Raw genomic sequence first — 19,578 nt, forward strand, 5'->3', positions numbered from 1 at the left:
AATAGAAACGGACAAGGAAATCCAAAAGACACACAGCAGAACATAACAATGAGAAGATTAAATGCAAAAACATCTCCATTAGGGGTGGAACGGTTCACAAAATCCACGGTTCGGTTCGATTCACGGTTTCTGGTCACGGTTTTCGGTTCGGTTCGGTATATGTTGATTGTTACACCGAAATCCCATAAAAATTGATGGAATTAATGAAAAAAATCCCCCCAAAAATAATGGATTGTAATTATTTTTAATGATCCGCGGAAACCCTGGATCATTTCCGTATGTTTTGCTGCTTTGAATTTAATCATCTGGCGCATGCTCTCTACCATCTCCAAGGAACTCAGAGCGGAGCGGACGGGAGCCACAGTGGAGGCTGTAGGCTTTGCTTTGAGCAGCCGGTCTGGGGGGGCGGGGCGCTGACGGAGTATGAGGGATTTCAGGGTTAGCATGACATGTTGGTCATGTTGCTGTTAGCATAAACAAAACGTGTTGCACAATGCTTGCACACTGTTGCACTTTTATCCACCACTTTCTTTCGGCCGTCATCGTAGGTCACTCTAAATGCAAAGTGGTCCCATACAGCAGACCTATAAAGTGCTGCTGGCGCGTCTTCCAACTCCTGTTCTTTCCCACTCGCCATACCCACACAATTCTCCACAACAACTGATTTTTTTCTGCTACACCCGGCTACGCTGCTTCGCTTCTTCTTCTTCCTGTTTAATACTGGTGGTTGGCTTTGGTCGCAGTACCGCCACCTTCTGCTCTGGAGTGTAAACGCTTCGCCTATGAGAAAAAGGAGCAGCGCATGAACCGAACGAAACACACGCGAATTGAACCGAGACAGTCGAACCGAACGATTCGGACGGTTTTCATAAATCGTCCCATCCCTAATCTCCATCCCAGATGTTTCTGGAGTCTCTGAAAAACTAAAGAGTATTTTCTCCAAACACAAAATCCCAGAACGTTTCAAACCAAACAGACCCTGAAACAGAGACCGGTTCATCCTAAAGACCTAATCTGAGCAGAGTGTCTGCAGTTCAATGCAGCGAGGAATGCTCTGATCTTTATATTGGAGAAACCAAACAACCTCTCCACAGACGCAGGGCTCTTTGGTTCTTTGGGCTCCAATAAATCCAGGCTCAGTCGGATTCCAGGTGTTTGTGGCTTATTGTGCTCATAAACTCAAAACAGGGTGCAAAAGAAACTATACATTTACAAGATCCTCTGGGCCTCAGCCTCCCTCCAGTTAGCAGCAATGTAACAAAGAAACAGAAAAACAAAATGGCCGCTCTTCCTCCCACAGCCCTCAATAAAATAGCTTAAGCCCCTCCCCTCAGGCTCTCTTATTTCTGATTTCCTCACATAAATCAGTTTTCTACATATATTATTACCTCCACAAACAATCAGAATTGATATACAAAAACAAATAATTTTTACTATTTAATTCCTTTTCACAGATTCTTGGACTTATTCAAATACACCCAATAATAATAATCTGGCAAACATTTAGCAAGTCACCGTTGGTGACGTCACTTCCACATGCTAACAACTGTGGCGTTTTAACCGCTTACTGAGCGTTGCCTCGAGTTTGAACCCAGCAATGACGCCACACACACACGGCTAACCCCACTGAAATATTAAGTGTGCACCCTCAACACACCAGCAGGTAACCAGGAACAGCTTGTGTATTTTTAGTTAATGAACTGTGGCAGTAGGGCTCAGCATGAGGGTATCGGTCCTCACAAGCATGCAAAGTTAGTTGTTTTCAGTGACGAGGCGGATTCGTCACTGCCCCCCTCTGGACAAGACTCTGCGCTACATCTACACCTGATGGACAAAGGACATTCTTTGGAGGACCAGAATGTTCACATTTTGGACAAAGAAGACAGAAGGTTTGAGAGGAAGGAAGCATCTATGCTAAGAAAGAAACATAGATGGGGGGGGGCTCAGATTTAATTCCTTCCCGCTATCATCGCAGCTCCACCCCCTTTACAGGAGAACAGAAGACCTCACCTGTTCAGCCAGGCCAACTATTCCCTCTAACGACCCCCCTTTCAGAGACATAGACAGGTATGGGGCATTGCAGGCTAACAAAGAAGCCAAACGACCCCCATTCCAAAGGGGGGGACCCGTTCATCCGTTTCTATTTGCATGTTTTCTAAACTAAAACCAGGCTTTGTTGGGCTGTTGGATAAAACCTGGAACTAAACGCTATTTCTGACATTTGGATTGAAAAATCTTCCTGGATGGAAGAGAAACGTCTTCAAACTTGGAAACAACGTCCAGAGGATTGATTTGAAGTTTTTGTCATGTCATGTTGTCCAGCCCTGCTCTGGAAAGATAGAGTTTGTCTTTCTCTAATTCAATCCCAGCAGAAAGGTTGAGAAGGTCTCCACATATCGTTACAAAGACACTATAGTTGGAAATAACACAGAATGTTATGAAATAATCACTGAGAAACAGTCTAGATGTATGAGAACTATACTTTCATCCCAAACAACCCCCTCCCCCTTAGACACCTGTACGTTGCAGCTGTTTTAGTTGTGTTTCATATGTCAGAGCTCTGATGATGGGGTTATTATCTCAGCTACCGTTGGGGAAGCGCAGCGCTGATATTAAACCTCCACCGGGTCAGATGAGCTTTGACTGACCCTGATTCTGAAGAGCTGAACTCGTCTCAAACATCTTTTATTATGATTTTAACATTTTGCATTGAGATCGATCGTTTTTTTTTTACTCATAATGAGATTTGTTGCATTTAGGAGCTCAGGTTAATCATTTAATTTCTACTTTGTAGACATGAAGAATCTATTTGACTTTTTTGACCTTTTCTCTGATAATGATAAGAACTAAAAATATGTATATTCTTTTTAAATTCTCAGCAAATACATCTTTTACCATGAAAAGTATAATCATGGGGAAAAACAGTATAAATATATTTTTGCTGGGATGTGATTATAGGGCTATATATTTATTGGCGACATATTTTAGTCATAATCTCCCATGAAAGGATTTAATGCCGTAGATGGTTTTATTCTCAGGTCAGACGCGACTCCTGTTAACTTTTCTAAACCTTTTCTGAAACTCATCTTAGAACGAATCAGCAAATCCAAATAAACAAGATAATGGAAAAATATATTTTTTATAATGGAAAGGTTGGATCCTCGCAGCTCTGAGGCCTGAATGGATGAAAGTCAGAACTCATAAATCAGTAAATGGGAAAGAGCATTAAAAGGAGATCATTTTTTTCCATCAAACGTTTGAGTTTTGACCTCCTTCTAACATCTCATGGTGGAGCCGCACCTTCTGTCCTCAGGCTGAGCTTCAGCGTCTCCACTTTGGTTCGGCCCCTTTTCCCCTCCCTCACAGTCTCGTCGCTGATGGTGGCAACGAACTTGGAAACTTTCCCGGTGGGCTGGAGCTCCACAGCAAACCTTAAACAAAGGAAAACATTTCCTTCACTTTGACCCCGCTGTAGGTTAATGTCTAAATTCCACAGACCAAAGGATTTCCTCAGTAAAAAGCAAACATGGCTCCTCTTACAGAGCTTCTCCAGTCAGAGGGAAATAAGGAGCCTGTTCCACGGAGGAAGCGTTGGAGTATCTGACCACGGTGCACAGGTTGAGTCCTGTGATCAGAGGCTGGCAGTCTGTGGAGTCCACCTGGTTTTCCACCAGCGACGGTAGCGGCTTGGTTTGGCCGGAAGAGACGGACAGCAGCTGATTCCTGCATCCAGAGACCAAGATAAAAAAAGACCGAGTGAGCATCCAGAGGAAGAGTTTGGTGTGACCCATCAAAGCTACTGCTGACCTGATGCTAAGCAGCTGGCTGCTGGACGTTGGAGCAGGGATGGACAGCTTCATCTGGTTCTTCTTCACACTTACTCTGGCATTAAATGAGCTCTCATGGTACAGACTGCTGTGCATCTCAGTTCCTGTTTCCACAAAGTCTGGGAGGTGCACACCCATTTGGGTGATCAGTTCCAACCCTACTGAAGGCTTGAAGGACACATCGGTCTGCAGGGAAAAGAGAGGAGCTTGTAAAAGCATGAAGAACCAGAACTGCCTTCCAACGAGGGAGAAAGACTGACTTACCTCTGCTGAGGCTGTCAGGCCTCCTCTGGCACCAGGGGCCAACACTCCAGACAAGGAAAACTTGAGAGGAAGACCAGAGGCAGTGGGTAGAGAGAAGGACGTGTCCATGAAGATGTAGTGGAAAAACATCTCGTTTTCAGTGCTGGAGGTCAGCTTTAAGAAGGCCTTATGGTGCATAAGAAGCAGAGAAATGTTTGCTTAAATCGGATCCCCTGCAGGAAAGGGTGCAGCGAATGTTTGAATGTTCGAACTCGCTGCTTCTAAAAGTTTCGTTTTACAACCTAAATCAAGAACTTCTTCTTGATTGGTTCTTCATAGCTGAAAGTAAGATTGTAAGATTAAATCCAAGGGTCCTTTCCCGCTATCATCGCAGCACCAGCCCCTGTACAGGAGAGCAGAGGACCTCACCTGTTCAGCCAGGCCAACAATTCCCTCTAACGACCCCCCTTTTAGAGACATAAGCTACGTTTACATGGACACAACTAATCGGATTGAAGGCCTGATCAGATCAAAAATGTTTCATGTAAACATGTCAGACTGAAGATTCTAATCCGATTCGGTCCGATCGGATCTAAATTTAATTCCGAATGAGAGAGGTGGTTTTTGCCGATCGCCATTCTGATTGGCGTCCATGTAAACACCCATTCGGATCTTAAGAGTAAAATAATCTTCACTGCGCATGTGTGCGACGTCAGCGTGACGTTTTTCCGCCTTGTCAACAACAGGAAACCACCGGTCGCTCTCGCTCTCGCTGTGAACAACATGGCGGGAGGAGTCTAGGAACGCCGACTTAAACACTCAAGTTCATTTAAAGCTGCAGGAAGCAAGAATTTATCCTCCTCCTCTTTTCTCTCTCCACAGCCCACTCGCTCTCCCACGCCGGTTCAATCGCTCATTCTCTATTTCTCCCTTACATTTCGCTGCCAAGCGCTTTTTTCCTCCTCTCTCCGTTTTTCTTTCCGCTCGCTCCGAGCGCATCGTTTGTCAGGCCTCCCAAAAACCAGACGCAGACAGAACTGCCAAGTTTGGCAGGAAGTTCTGCGCATGCTTAAAAGATTTAATCTGATCCAACGCTTGGTACATGTATACACACGTCATGATCGGATCATTTCATTTAGTGTCCATGTAAACGGAGATTTTGAATTTCCGATCAACCAAGGTTTGGATCGGATCGGGGAAATTTTGCGCATGTAAACGTAGCTATAGTCAGGTATGGGGCATTGCAGGCTAACAAAGAAGCCAAACGACCCCCATTCCAAAGGGGGGGACCCGTTCATCTGTTTCTATTTGCATGTTTTCTAAACTAAAACCAGGCTTTGTTGGGCTGCTGGATAAAACCTGGAACTAAACGCTATTTCTGACATTTTGGATTGAAGCATTTGTAGCGTTAGCGTGTGCCGAGTCGGGAGCATCTGTAGCGTTAGCGTGTGCCGAGTCGGGAGCATCTGTAGCGTTAGCGTGTGCTGAGTCGGGAGCATCTGTAGCGTTAGCGTGTGCCGAGTCGGGAGCATCTGTAGCGTTAGCGTGTGCTGAGTCGGGAGCATCTGTAGTGTTAGCGTGTGCTGAGTCGGGAGCATCTGTAGCATTAGCGTGTGCTGAGTCGGGAGCATCTGTAGTGTTAGCGTGTGCCGAGTCGGGAGCATCTGTAGCGTTAGCGTGTGCTGAGTCGGGAGCATCTGTAGCGTTAGCGTGTGCCGAGTCGGGAGCATCTGTAGCGTTAGCGTGTGCCGAGTCGGGAGCGTCTGTAGCGTTAGCGTGTGCTGAGTCGGGAGCATCTGTAGCATTAGCGTGTGCTGAGTCGGGAGCATCTGTAGTGTTAGCGTGTGCCGAGTCGGGAGCATCTGTAGCGTTAGCGTGTGCTGAGTCGGGAGCATCTGTAGCGTTAGCGTGTGCCGAGTCGGGAGCATCTGTAGCGTTAGCGTGTGCCGAGTCGGGAGCGTCTGTAGCGTTAGCCTGTGCCGAGTCGGGAGCATCTGTAGCGTTAGCGTGTGCCGAGTCGGGAGCGTCTGTAGCGTTAGCGTGTGCTGAGTCAGGAGCATCTGTAGCGTTAGCATGTGCTGAGTCGGGAGCATCTGTAGCGTTAGCGTGTGCTGAGTCGGGAGCATCTGTAGCGTTAGCGTGTGCCGAGTCGGGAGCATCTGTAGCGTTAGCGTGTGCTGAGTCGGGAGCATCTGTAGCGTTAGCGTGTGCTGAGTCAGGAGCATCTGTAGCGTTAGCGTGTGCCGAGTCGGGAGCATCTGTAGCGTTAGCGTGTGCCGAGTCGGGAGCATCTGTAGCGTTAGCGTGTGCTGAGTCAGGAGCATCTGTAGCGTTAGCGTGTGCCGAGTCGGGAGCATCTGTAGCGTTAGCGTGTGCTGAGTCGGGAGCATCTGTAGCGTTAGCGTGTGCCGAGTCGGGAGCATCTGTAGCGTTAGCGTGTGCTGAGTCGGGAGCATCTGTAGCGTTAGCGTGTGCTGAGTCGGGAGCATCTGTAGCGTTAGCGTGTGCTAAGTCGGGAGCATCTGTAGCGTTAGCGTGTGCCGAGTCGGGAGCTTTAGCATGTGCCGAGTCGGGAGCGTCTGTAGCATTAGCGTGTGCTGAGTCGGGAGCATCTGTAGCGTTAGTGTGTGCTGAGTCGGGAGCATCTGTAGTGTTAGCTTGTGCCGAGTCGGGAGCATCTGTAGCGTTAGCGTGTGCCGAGTCGGGAGCATCTGTAGCGTTAGCGTGTGCCGAGTCGGGAGCATCTGTAGCGTTAGCGTGTGCCGAGTCGGGAGCATCTGTAGCGTTAGCGTGTGCCAAGTCGGGAGCATCTGTAGCATTAGCGTGTGCTGAGTCGGGAGCATCTGTAGTGTTAGCGTGTGCCGAGTCGGGAGCTTTAGCGTGTGCCGAGTCGGGAGCGTCTGTAGCGTTAGCGTGTGCTCAGTCGGGAGCATCTGTAGCATTAGCGTGTGCTGAGTCGGGAGCATCTGTAGTGTTAGCGTGTGCCGAGTCGGGAGCATCTGTAGCGTTAGCGTGTGCCGAGTTGGGAGCATCTGTAGCGTTAGCGTGTGCCGAGTCGGGAGCATCTGTAGCGTTAGCGTGTGCCGAGTCGGGAGCATCTGTAGCGTTAGCGTGTGCCGAGTCGGGAGCATCTGTAGCGTTAGCGTGTGCCGAGTCGGGAGCATCTGTAGCGTTAGCGTGTGCCGAGTCGGGAGCTTTAGCATGTGCCGAGTCGGGAGCGTCTGTAGCGTTAGCGTGTGCTGAGTCGGGAGCATCTGTAGCGTTAGCGTGTGCCGAGTCGGGAGCATCTGTAGTGTTAGCGTGTGCCGAGTCGGGAGCATCTGTAGCGTTAGCGTGTGCCGAGTCGGGAGCATCTGTAGCGTTAGCGTGTGCCGAGTCGGGAGCATCTGTAGCGTTAGCGTGTGCAGAGTCGGGAGCATTTGTAGCGTTAGCGTGTGCCGCGTCGGGAGCATCTGTAGCGTTAGCGTGTGCCGAGTCGGGAGCATCTGTACCGTTAGCGTGTGCCGAGTCGGGAGCATCTGTACCGTTAGCGTGTGCCGAGTCGGGAGCATCTGTAGCGTTAGCGTGTGCCGAGTCGGGAGCGTCTGTAGCGTTAGCATGTGCCGAGTCGGGAGCGTCTGTAGCGTTAGCATGTACCGAGTCGGGAGCATCTGTAGCGTTAGCGTGTGCCGAGTCGGGAGCATCTGTAGCGTTAGCGTGTGCCGAGTTTTACCCGATTGATAACACAGCCGAAAATATCTGTTTCTGGTGAACAAACTAACTGTTAGACCATGCTTAAAGGGGGTGAGCTGGGTAGCGCTTTGGCTAGCTGTGCTCAGTAGCTAACAGGTTAGCCTCTTTTAGGTCGATCAGTTAGCCATATTAGGCTACACTACTTTTAACTTCCTGTCAACAACAGCCGTTCATTTTCTACAAGCAGAATAACTGTTTTCTTCGTCTAAAATCCCCATGAAAGTCATTGTAAGATGTTCCATTTTTCCTCCTCTGACCTCAGATCTGAATAAAAAGAAGAAGAAGCTCTGAGACTTTTTGTGTCCCCTTGATTAAATGGCACAGTTCGGTCTATCTTAGAAGGCAGTACTTTACTTCAAGACTGACAATGATTGTTTCTACATTCGGCTACTTTGGATGGCTGATAAAATGTAAAATAAGAGCAAATATAGGTAATGATATGTTGAGACTCCAGAAAAGATCTGATTCTTAAGAAACGGGTGCAATATGGTTTGTCCGAGTGGAGTTGCCGTATGGTGACGTCATAAGAAGGGGCGGGGCCCCGAGCAGATCTTGTACCGACAGCGGCTCTTAAAGTATAATTTCAGGATTACTTTCCGTTTTTTTCTCCCACATTTCGGATTCATTTTCAACTCTATGCAAATGTTCCTATGTAGATCATCTTAGTTTGGATAATTCATCGATTTCATGATTATAGGTCCAAAACTCTGCAGGACTTGAAATGAATGCTATGAATAAGCTGAAGGTGACAACAGAAAACAAGTCTAACCTGTGAAGGTATTACGTGGATAAAAACATGGAGGTAACTGAATAGAGTCTCCAACATTTGTCTCATTTCGCTCATCTTCATGTATCCAATTTCATTTCCCAGAAGTCTGAGAAAGGCAGTGGCTTCTGGAGCTGCAGAGAACCGAGCATCATGAAGGAGCTTCTGGAAGTGGTCTATGATTGCCTTCAGGTGATCTTCTGGAACCTGAGGAGATACCCGCAGCATTTATTTCACAAACCGTCTTCATGAAGGACCCAATTCATTTTTTGAGACAATGGATCCAAAGGCACCACCTGTCTCCTGTTCTTGCTTTGTCTTCCTGAAATCCTTTCCAGAAGTTCTCGAAGCATTGGAGCACCTTCACCTGCAAACTTTATGAGTCTGGAGAAGGTTTCAGGAAGGACGCCCTTTTTCCCAAAAAGAGCCTCGACAGTTGGTTCAAATCCCGCTCCTTCAAGTCCGACCTACAAGGAGGGCTGTTGGTGAAAGTTGCTCCTACTGTTGGTACATCATGAAGAAAAGATCTAATCAAACCTCAAACAGGTCATAGCTTTGATGGAAGGCCTTCAGCGCGGCCTCCAGCTTCAGCTCCTTTGGCAGGGTGTTCCTGCCATCAAAGATGACACTGCTCTGGATGGAGCCCAGCTGGGAGCTGAGCTTGTAGTTCTTTGACAAACGGTTGAACTCAGTGTTTGTGGAGGTGAGTTTGTCCTTCAATGACGCCTCAATGAGCTCCTTAATTCTGGAGACAGGAGAGTGACGTTAAATCATTTTCTCATTACTTTACAAAGAAGCATATGAAGACAAATCTAACTGGACTGAACAGGAAGCAGAACCCATTATTGGACTTAAAGATTAGATCCTTCCTCAATCGGCCAAACGTTTATTTACTAAACAGCTAATTAAATGAAAAGACAGAGGAAACCTGTCAAGGTATCCTGGAGGTCCAGACAGACCTGAGGTTCTATAATGAAAATGTCATTATTCTTTTTGTGGTTCATATTTATAAAGATTTACTGCTGTTTTTATTATTTCGCTTCATTGTGGACTGGATCTTTAGGGCATCAGCCTCAGCAGAGACTCCCAGACTTCCTGGTGGGGGAAGCCTGAGGCACTCCAGGCCAGCAGAGAGACAAAGTCTTGCCATGGTGTCCTGGTCGTCACCTGGTCCTCCTCCTGTTCCTCCTCCTGGTAGGATGTCACTAGAACCCCTCACAGGGAGGCGTCTGATTAAGATGCCTGATCCTCCTCAGCTGACTCCTCTGGAGGAGAAGCAGCTCTACTCTGAGCCTCTCCCTGATGACCCAGCTCCTCACCCTCTCTCTGAGGGAGAGCCCAGCCTCCCTGCAGAGGAAGCTTGGATCCAGGATCTGGTTCTTTGGGTTCTGATCCAGATTAAGGACCAGAGGTGAGGGAAGGAACGTAGAGCGAGCGCTAAATCAGAGCTTTGCCTTTTCTCTCAGCTCTCTGAACCACAGCAGACGGAGCAGCGTCTGGATTAAAGCAGCAGCACCGATCCGTCTATGGATCTCCACCTCCAGTCTCCCCTTATCAGTGAACAGGACACCAAGTTACTAAAGTTTCCAGGGAGGAAATCCACTGGTCACCAAACCAGACCCCCTTGACTGCACCGCTAACAGATGGTAGCTCTGTCAGACTCCAACATGCACTGGGAACAGGTCCGAGTGAATGCCAGTGATATGGACCAGACTCCTGCTCCTCTTGTATGGAGACTGTATGGCCCCTAGTAAAGGGCCCCCTACTCCCATTAGGGACACGTTTGAATCCCTTTTTAAAGTCCACTAAACACACATGGCCATATAACCTTCAAGCAGAGAGTACAGAGCTGCTCCACTGTTCCAGGGCCAGGAGGAAACCACACTGCTCCTCTTGAAGCCGAGGTTCCTCCATCAGACTCTCCTCTCCAGCAGCCTGATCCTCCTGTAGTTAGAACACACCCGCTGGCCCCCCTTCTTATGCCGGGGGGACCACCACCCCAGTCTGCCAATCCAGGGGCCACTGTCCCTGACCTCCAAGCAATGTTGGAGAGGCGAATCAGCCATGATAGCCTAACAACATCCAGAGATACTCAGGAAGCCGCTGTGAATTCAACGTGGGTGATGAACCCCATCTCTTCTTCCACCATGGAAGGCGAGTATTCCTTCCACTGTCCAGCGATGTCCTCATTCAGGGTCAGCAGCTCCCCCCTCCCACTGAAAACAGTGCCAGCAAAGCTGTGCTTCCCCCTCCAGACGGTTTGCCTGACCCCTGCAGCAAGAAGGTCCTGGGTTCAATTCCTGTCAGGAAACACAGGGTCTTTCTGCATGTTCTCCCTGAGCATGCCTGGGTTCTCTCCAGGTACTCTGGCTTCCTCCCACAGTAAAAGAAACTGGACTGTTAGGTTAACTGGCTTCTCTAAATTCTCCTTAGGTGTGAGTGTGGGCGTCAATGGTTGTGTGACTTTTTGTGCCTGTGTCCTGCGATGGACTGGCGACCTGTCCTGCGATGGACTGGCGACCTGTCCAGGGTGGACATTAGGGCTGCAACAACGAATTGATAAAAATCGACTTTTAAAAGCGTTGGCAACGAATTTCATCATCGATTAGTTGTGTCGCACAATTAATGTGTCATCCGCCGCCGCCGTCATCACATCCACTTGACTGAAGCGGGGGAAGAAAAAAAAATATGGCAGAGCGAGTCAGCGCCGCAGGTGCAGTGTTGCCAACTCAGCGACTTTTCAGACCCCTCCAGCGACTATTTTTCAAAAAAGCGACTAGCGACAAATCTGGCGACTTTTTACGGTGTCACTGGCGGCTTTTGGAGACTCTTACGTGAAAGCATGTATCGTTCCTACTCTGCCGTGGGGCGCCTCCCCCACCGCGTTTTCCCGCAGGAGTCCCTCTCAGCGCTGCAGTCAGAGCCTCAGCGTCCAGACTGCAAATGAAGCGCGCATGCACCGGGATGGACGGCGCAAATTGATCACAATAATTAAAATAGCCTGCACTTTGTAAAGCGAAAAAAGTCGTACAATGCAAGTTTTGTCAAAACAAATGAACATGGCACGGAAGCACCATGTTTGTTTGGTTTTAAAGTGGGGAAACGTAACGTTAGTTTCTCAGGTAGCTCATCTGATGCTTTCCTTACCGTGTTAGTAGGTTACAGACAGTGATAAGGTTGGCTACTTATTTTACTTTTAATTTCATTTGAATTAGCTTAAGCAGCGTTTACATTTTCTTTATAAATAAATTAACTTGCAAATTATGAGGGCAAGGCTTTTAAAGTTTAAATCTTCTGGCAAAGATAAAGTAAAGAAGATCCTGCAATTTATGGAAGTAAAGCAGAATAAAATCCAGCAAGATCAGTAATATGTCAATTAATTATCTGCCACATTTCCATGTAAATATCTGTCTTTGGAGGATGTGTTTTTTAGCACCCCTAGTTCTCTCATTTTTATTCCAAATACAATTTATAATTTGAATCACAGGGCTATTTTTATCTCTATGGTTCAGTTTTTTCTCAAGTAGCAACTTTAACTGCTATACTTTCCTGTCTTAAAAGGCAGAACTCTTCTAGTCTAAAAAAACTCATTTGTTGAAATGGGGGGGCCTATTGTTTGAACCCCTTAGGGGCTTTAAAAACAAAAATGTCTTTTTTTGTGCTTTATGAATCAAAGTAGCCTATATTTTGTGGATGTACATCTACATTTCTCATGTAAGTTTGCGTAGTTTTAACACAAACATTTATTTTTCATATTGCAGCAGTACAGTTAATGAGCAACCTGTACTTGTGTGCTTGTTTGTTCTGTCTATAATGTTTATTTTGGAATAAAGAGGTTAATATAAAAAATATTTTTTGTCCGATTCATCGATTAATCGAAAAAATAATCGTCCGATTCATCGATTTTTAAAATAATCGTTAGTTGCAGCCCTAGTGGACATAATGCTCACTCAGGATTTTCATCAGAGCTGTGGATGTTGTGCAGGTGGGAGATCACGAAGCTCTTCAGCTGCTCATCCTTCTCATCTCTTAGAGCATTTGTAATCTCTCTGATGACGGACCGGTCCGGGTTCTTCATCAGAACCATGTAGGCTGCCAGACGTTTGTCAGCTGAACTCTGAGGGTCCCGGTACACCTCCAGGAGGGAACGCCGGATCTGTGCCGGGCCAAATATAAAAACCACTCAGAGGTCTGGTAACAACAGCAGCCTCAGCCAGTGTTACGGTGATGTCACAGTGATGTCATCATGTGAATTAGAAGAAGCCACCTCATCAGTGATCTCCATCAGCCTGAAGGCCTGGATGGCTGCTTTCTGGTTTGATAACGGTATATTAGTTTTCTTCATGCATCCCAGGATAGAGGAGATGAGCGATGGACTGACGTCCTGCATAGCCCGACCCATGACACCAACAACCTGCAGGTGAGGAAAAGAAAACTCCACTAAGAACCGGACAAAACTTCCTGTAATCTGGTGAAACATTGCAGAGGCTGGTGAAACATCTCACTCTGAGTACGAGAAAGGCCTCCTCCTGAGGATCTGAAGGGGATTCAGAGTCGCGGTTGTCCTCCGAGCACTCGTTTAAGATCATCTCCATGAACTTTGACACCTCCTTGATCTCTGGAGTTACTCCTCCTTTATAGAACCTGTCCACAAAGCAGAGCTGCTTCAGAACCACTTTATGGATCAGGTCTCAGATGCTAAACCTAACTAGAAATTAGCATTAGCATCAGTAGCATCATTAGCTTTGGATAGCATGTGGAAAGGTTTCATGTTGTGATTTACAACATTTTTGGGTTGTACAACAGATTTCAAGTTTCAAACCATCTTCCAGTTCAGAATGATGAGCTGAGTGTTAGCATGTTAATATTTAGAGAAACAACAGGTCTGATGATGTCATAGGGTCACCTCATATTGACAGCATAACTTTAAATTGTTTAATAATTAACTACTTAAACAGTTTGTGAAGTTTATTTGCATTTGTAGCTGAAATCTTGTATCCCAGAGTGATGGGCGGTTAATGTAAGCTCAACATGCTAAGTTTTACCAAAGCCGTGTCCGAATGTCCGCCCTGATCACTATATGTCATGATCTTGGCGCTGATGGCTGGCCTGATTGCTCATTTCCTTCACCTGTCTAGCTCTGCCCTGTTCCTCATCAGATCCACCTGTTCCCGTTTCCTATTTACGCTGTATGTTTTCAGCAAACAACAGCAGATTATTCATGAGCTTTTATTAAAGAGAGTTTTCTAGCATATCTAGAATGTTCCACCGTCTGTCTTGCTTGAATTCTGGGCCCTACGTTTTGAGTTTGTTACAATATATTGGTTACGCCATTTTTATGAGTTTCCGAATGTCTTGGCAATTAAAAAGTTGTGTACTCACAATTTCCCACAATGCACCTTGAAAGGTAGTGATGATCTATGGTTACTAGACGAGTAGATATATCCCAGAATGCTTTGTGAGAGCTCTCCTCGCAAAGCACTATGGGATTTGTTGTCACAGCGGCGACAAATAAGAAAGATGGTGCCGGCACCATCTGGGGAGGCGGAGCCACGTGTCCAAAGGGGAGTGAAAAGTGGTGATCATGTCCGACAGGTCAGTTAACTGAGTTCACTGTAAAGTCCACTATATAGTCCCCGCTCTATATAGTAATGGAGGGGTCAGAGGTCAGGGCATGCGGTCGGACACAACCTAAATGCTTTCAATGTGTGTCCTGGAGTTTAAATCCAAGACAGTTTCAGGGCTCTTCTCCCACAAATCTGTCAAATCCTCCTTCTTATTAGACACCAGATAAATGTTATGTTAGCATTAGCAACTCAGAACATCGCCAGCACAGTTTGGATTCTACAACAATGGGTTTAATTTAGTGGCAGCCGTCATTAGAGGGGGCCGCCTGACTCACTCCATGACCTAGATTAACACATAAAAAATATAATAAAAATGTAATTTATAAAATTTAAATATTTGGGAATATATCAATATCTTCTCCGGGTCAGGGGGGCTGTCCTGCCCCAAGTGGAGGAGTTTAAGTATCTTGGGATCTTGTTCACGAATGAGGGAAGAAGGGAGCGGGAGGTCGACAGGCGGATTGGTGCAGCGTCTGCCGTGAAGCGGGCGCTGTACCGGTCCGTCGTGGTGAAGAGAGAGCTGAGTCAAAAAGCGAAGCTCTCGATTTACCGGTCGATCTACGTTCCTACCCTCATCTATGGTCATGAACTCTGGGTCATGACCGAAAGAACGAGATCGCGGATACAAGCGGCCGAAATGGGTTTCCTCCGTAGGGTGGCTGGACTCTCCCTTAGAGATAGGGTGAGAAGCTCGGTCATCCGGGAGGGACTCGGAGTAGAGCCGCTGCTCCTCCACGTCAAAAGGAGCCAGTTGAGGTGGCTCGGGCATCTGGTTAGGATGCCTCCTGGACGCCTCCCTGGTGAGGTGTTCCGGGCACGTCCCACCGGGGGGAGGCCCAGGACACGCTGGAGAGACTATGTTTCTCGGCTGGCCAGGGAACGCCTTGGGGTTCCTCCTGAAGAGCTGGAAGAAGTGGCTGGGGAGAGGGAAGTCTGGGCCTCCCTTCTTAAGCTGCTGCCCCCGCGACCCGACCCCGGATAAGCGGAGGAAGATGGATGGATGGATGGATATATCAATATATTGCATAGATGTGTGAGATAAAAAGTTGTCCAGCGCAGCAGCTCCTCTTCAAGGCTAAAGATAGGAGCATCGTGGGGAGCAGCTCTCCTGCATCCAGAGCTGAAAGCAGCTTTATCTGCTCACCACCTCCCTCCACAGCGCTGACCTCACAGTCATCTGTTAGAAAGTGCGGCTGATTGACAGGTTTATAGAATTATTTAGCTCCGAGGCTAGGCTAACGCGAGGCTAACGCGAGGCTAACGCTGTATCTGACCCAGCATGGATATCATGACATTCCAGATCCCAGGACAGATTCTACACCCCTAATAAAGGAGGAAATCATATGTTCTGGGTTTCCTACAAGAAAAAGTTCTTCCCAGATGTTTTCAGACCACAAGCAGCAAGACTTTAAGACTAGATTAGGAGAACAAAACAACATTAATTTGTTTTTGTAGCTGTGAGGGCAGGAAACGCTGTGACTGTGACCATGAACTTTAAACGCATCCATTGCTGAAGCCTTTACTCACCTTTTCACCGTGTTTGCCAGCGCATACATGATGGCTTTGCTCTGTCTGTACTGAGCCATGCTGAGCATATCTCGCACACGCGCTGCATCAGGATTGGCCTGCAGACCCAGCAGGTAGACCAGAGCATCTACCTCCAGTGAGACCCCCTCTATGGTCCAGATGACCTGCAGGATGGCGCTGGTGCATTCTGCCGTTCCGCACTGGAACAGAGCCTGGAAGGTCAGCCACTTGGACACTCGTACCATCTCAGCTACTGTTTGGCTGAGAGTCTCATTCCTCAGGGACCTCATGCTGGACACCAGCTGGTGGAAAAGGCTGGTCCTCTTCTGGCCTTGATCCGTGCTCGCTAGCGCCACCAGCTCCTGCAGGATGCTCAGAATGTCCTCCTTGGTGCGGATTGTAGTTTTATCATCCGGTTCATCAAAGTGTAGAGGCTTTGCCTGCCGGGGCTCAACATCTGAGGACAAAGACTTCAAGTTTTAGTTCCTGAATTAAAACAAAAATGGGAATGAAATGCCAATCATGAAAGCTCACCAAAACTTCTGCTACTGATCCTTTTCACACTTTGAAAGTTAAGATCCTGCTTAACCACAGATGAGATTCCATTTTCACTGCGACAGAAAAGCAGGAGGTCAGAAACCTTCAGCGGCGTACGGAAACCTGTGCCGTGATCCACCCTCACCCATGGGAGAAGGGGAGGTATCGGTGCGTCTCGGTGCATGAGGCCGTGCCGACGTGTGTCCCCCGGCTATCCAACAGATATCTGCAGCTCTGAGAGCTGCTGATGAGTTTGGAGACGGGGTGTTGCTGAAACCAGGAAATTAGAGTCTAAGTTAGTCGTTATTTCTGCACAGAGCAGCCAGAAAGCAGCAGCAGGAAGAACTCCTCCCAGCGGCTGCTTTTCAGCAGCTCCGTTGACCCTCGCACCTTATGGACTGGTGTGGACAGACAAGAAGACAACTTAAACAAGGGGACTGTCCACTTTTCAGCGTTCCTCTCTGCAGAGTCACCGTGGCTGTGGTTACCATGGTTACAGTGGGCTGAGGGTGGAGGATGGATGATCATCCTGACCCTCTGGACTCTGATTGATTGTTGCCCCTCAGGGTGCCCCCCACCCTGAGGGGCTCCAACTGCTTTCATCCTAAACCTTGATGCAGACGCTTAGATATTTCTACCTGAACATCTGCAGCAGGACCAAAGCTTTGGAAACAGCTCCTCACCAGCTGCTGCAGCAGAGCTACTGGGCTACTGGCGGGCTTCCTGCCGTAGAACTGGTCACACTGGGACAGGTCTCTGGAGAGACGGACCTCTTGGCTGGAATGAAGAGTGTGTGCCGTCAGACAGCGCCCATGGATGGTGCTCTGGAGAAAACACCAACTCAGATCAGCTGAGTGCATATTCATCCGGTTTAATCTGAACTAGATTAAAGGTGTAGTGGAGGATGTTCTCCTTCCGGGTGGATCAGCCAAATCAGAGGTCCTCCTAACTGTCAGTCATTCTGGTGATTCGCTTACGTGAGGACATAGTGGAGAAATTGCAGATTTTCTTTTGGAAAGTAAAACATCAACTATTAAACAGAGCGTGCACATGGAGGCTCGTGCACACTCCCACACTTGTTTAAAAGGCATTCCTTCTTGGGAGCAGGTACATTGTTGTGGATGTGCTTTTCTTTTTCTTAAGCGGAGAGGGCGGATCTTTCCTAAAATTTCTGAAAATCCTCCACTATAACTTTAATCTCCGGTGTCTCTAGGGGACTCTAACCATAAGACTGGTCTGTCCGTCCTCCATGATGGGCACCATGAAGGCAGAGAAGATCCCTCTCTTGATGTTGAGGATGTTGACAGGCTCGTCTTCCTCAGGGTAGACCGCCACATGGCTGTTTGAGTGGACTATGACCCTCAGAGGACTCCTGCAGAAACACGCTGCATTTAATGACCTTTTTACCATCGTTTTAAACACAAACCACAATTAAGCTGGACTGAAACAGATAACCAAAACCTTCTGAAATAATAGATCTGGCAGAGCTGCAGTCCTGTTGCTGATGATATTCATCAAACTGGCCTGGTCATTCCCATTACTGTCTTACCCTTGCTCTGATTGCCCATTCAGTCCACCTGTGGTCCTCCTTCTTAAGTAAGCCCCAAACTTGTAGATGCGGCCAGATTATTGAAAGCCTTTGTTATCAGTCGTCCAGCATTACTTCCTGTTACCGGTCCTGTTTTCTGACTTCCTCGTCCTGCCATGTCCATGAGGGGTGGCAAAGATTTCTCTAATTTCTGCACATGGACCATGTTTCTGCCGTCTGACCACTGCCTTCCGACCAGTCCTATCATCTCTAAGCCTGATTCTACGTCATTGGTTCTGATCCTCTTCTATTCATGGACCAATGAGGTTGGTTTTCTCCCCTGGAAAACTAAAACAGAGCATCCTCTTGAGAGTAAGTTCCTATATTACCGGGTTCTCATGCCTCGAGCATCAGTAAGGTTGCTGTTGGTATCATCCAACCTGCAGGGATGACACCTCTGCTCTGAGAGATGAAGAGCAACCAAACAGCTCTTCCTACCCCTCCTCATGGATCCTGAGAATCCTCAGTTAATGTTCTGTTCCTGCATAATTTTGCACTGACTTCTCCATGCTGGCTCTGAAGACGTCGGAGCCGGGCGCCGGGCTGTAGAACGGCTCAGGCTGACCGTCCATGGTGGACACCTCGCTGAGAGAGCAGTCCCTGGTGACCATGATGAACCTGCACATCTGGGGGATCTGGATCTCCACCTGCAGAACCCATGGGTCAGAGAGGGGACCTCAGATAGACGCTGCTATCAGCTCAACTGCTTCTTACCTCACAAGTGACTTTAAGGCCGTTTTGCAGGCCGGCAGAACCGACCACTCCATTTCGGCTGTCTGCGACGTACCGGTACACGTATTTCCTTTGGGCCTTGAATCTTGAAGCCACTGCAATGAGACAACAGTGTCTGCATGTTCGCCTTGAATGCATGGTTGAGTCAAACCCTTACAGGCGACCTCATGCCCTCCTGTGCATCCCTAAACTTGCATCATGGGTCAACAGACCCGTCCTCCTGTCATCCTGGGACAGCCCACCTTTGAACCCCTCTGAGGCAGGAACTATGTAGGTCCCTCAGCTCCTGCTGCTATCTCAGCAAACAGGCCGAGTTCAGAGAGCAGCATTGATCCATCAGCAGATTTCTGCCTGCTTGCATTGAGTCAGCTCCTGAACCAGACCCTGTCAGAACCACAGATTCATGCAGTGTGTGCAGTGCTTGGGAACTTACTCGGACATGAAGCCGTTTCCTGGACATCCTCTGAAAACAAAAGTATAAACAGGATTAAAATGATGGAGCTGAGATGAAAGTTAAGGTCCAGCGATAAACAGTCAGATGCATCGAACACATTTGGGTCGGTTCTATTCTCTTTGGCTCAGTGGCCAGACGCTGAGGCTGCAGTTAGCTGAGCTTCCTGTAGAGGGTTTTAAAGATGGATTCAGGGTTAAAGCAGGAAGACTGATGCTAAACCAGACATGGAGGAATGTTGAGGTCCTGCTGAAGGTCCATCAGAGGAAGAGGAGGCTGCAGACTAACCAACCAACCAGAGGCCCAGAAAATGCTGAGACGCTGGTTGCTATGGTGATTTCCTCCTGTTCTGACCAAGAGTTAAATCAAGATGAGGAACCTGTGCGGGTCTTTCTGTTAGTGAAGGTAAAGACTTACGTGCCAGAGCGTAGCTGCTCAGCAGCAGGAAGAGACACAGCGGGCTGTAAGCCATGGCCGGCCGGACCGATCTTCAGAGGCTGGACTGCAGCTTCAGCTCCTCTTAATGCCTTTCTAAGCTCCTCCTGCTC

General features: G+C 47.9%; 1 protein-coding gene across 2 annotated transcripts in view; it reads right to left on the reverse strand.

Moving 5' to 3' along the window:
* The window catches only part of apoba (apolipoprotein Ba), a 40,445-nt gene extending 20,867 nt beyond the window's left edge, over positions 1–19,578 (reverse strand). Inside the window, exons 1-19 of one of the 2 annotated variants that reach the window (XM_038288126.1) lie at positions 19,448–19,578; positions 19,013–19,042; positions 18,562–18,674; positions 18,349–18,494; positions 17,484–17,631; positions 16,943–17,083; positions 16,405–16,529; positions 16,257–16,333; positions 15,723–16,179; positions 13,074–13,212; positions 12,836–12,982; positions 12,519–12,724; positions 9,106–9,313; positions 8,865–9,035; positions 8,572–8,775; positions 4,092–4,256; positions 3,808–4,013; positions 3,541–3,723; positions 3,301–3,431 (exon numbers count right to left, since the gene is read on the reverse strand). In XM_038288126.1, the coding sequence (XP_038144054.1) occupies positions 3,301–3,431; positions 3,541–3,723; positions 3,808–4,013; positions 4,092–4,256; positions 8,572–8,775; positions 8,865–9,035; positions 9,106–9,313; positions 12,519–12,724; positions 12,836–12,982; positions 13,074–13,212; positions 15,723–16,179; positions 16,257–16,333; positions 16,405–16,529; positions 16,943–17,083; positions 17,484–17,631; positions 18,349–18,494; positions 18,562–18,674; positions 19,013–19,042; positions 19,448–19,502 (3,052 nt within the window). In that variant the 5' untranslated portion in view covers positions 19,503–19,578. The remainder of the gene's footprint in view (positions 1–3,300; positions 3,432–3,540; positions 3,724–3,807; positions 4,014–4,091; positions 4,257–8,571; positions 8,776–8,864; positions 9,036–9,105; positions 9,314–12,518; positions 12,725–12,835; positions 12,983–13,073; positions 13,213–15,722; positions 16,180–16,256; positions 16,334–16,404; positions 16,530–16,942; positions 17,084–17,483; positions 17,632–18,348; positions 18,495–18,561; positions 18,675–19,012; positions 19,043–19,447) is intronic. The other variant, XM_038288116.1, reaches the window with a different exon arrangement.

Source organism: Cyprinodon tularosa, unplaced genomic scaffold, assembly GCF_016077235.1.
Source record: "Cyprinodon tularosa strain WSP-4 unplaced genomic scaffold, ASM1607723v1 ctg1066, whole genome shotgun sequence".
NCBI lineage: Eukaryota > Metazoa > Chordata > Actinopteri > Cyprinodontiformes > Cyprinodontidae > Cyprinodon > Cyprinodon tularosa.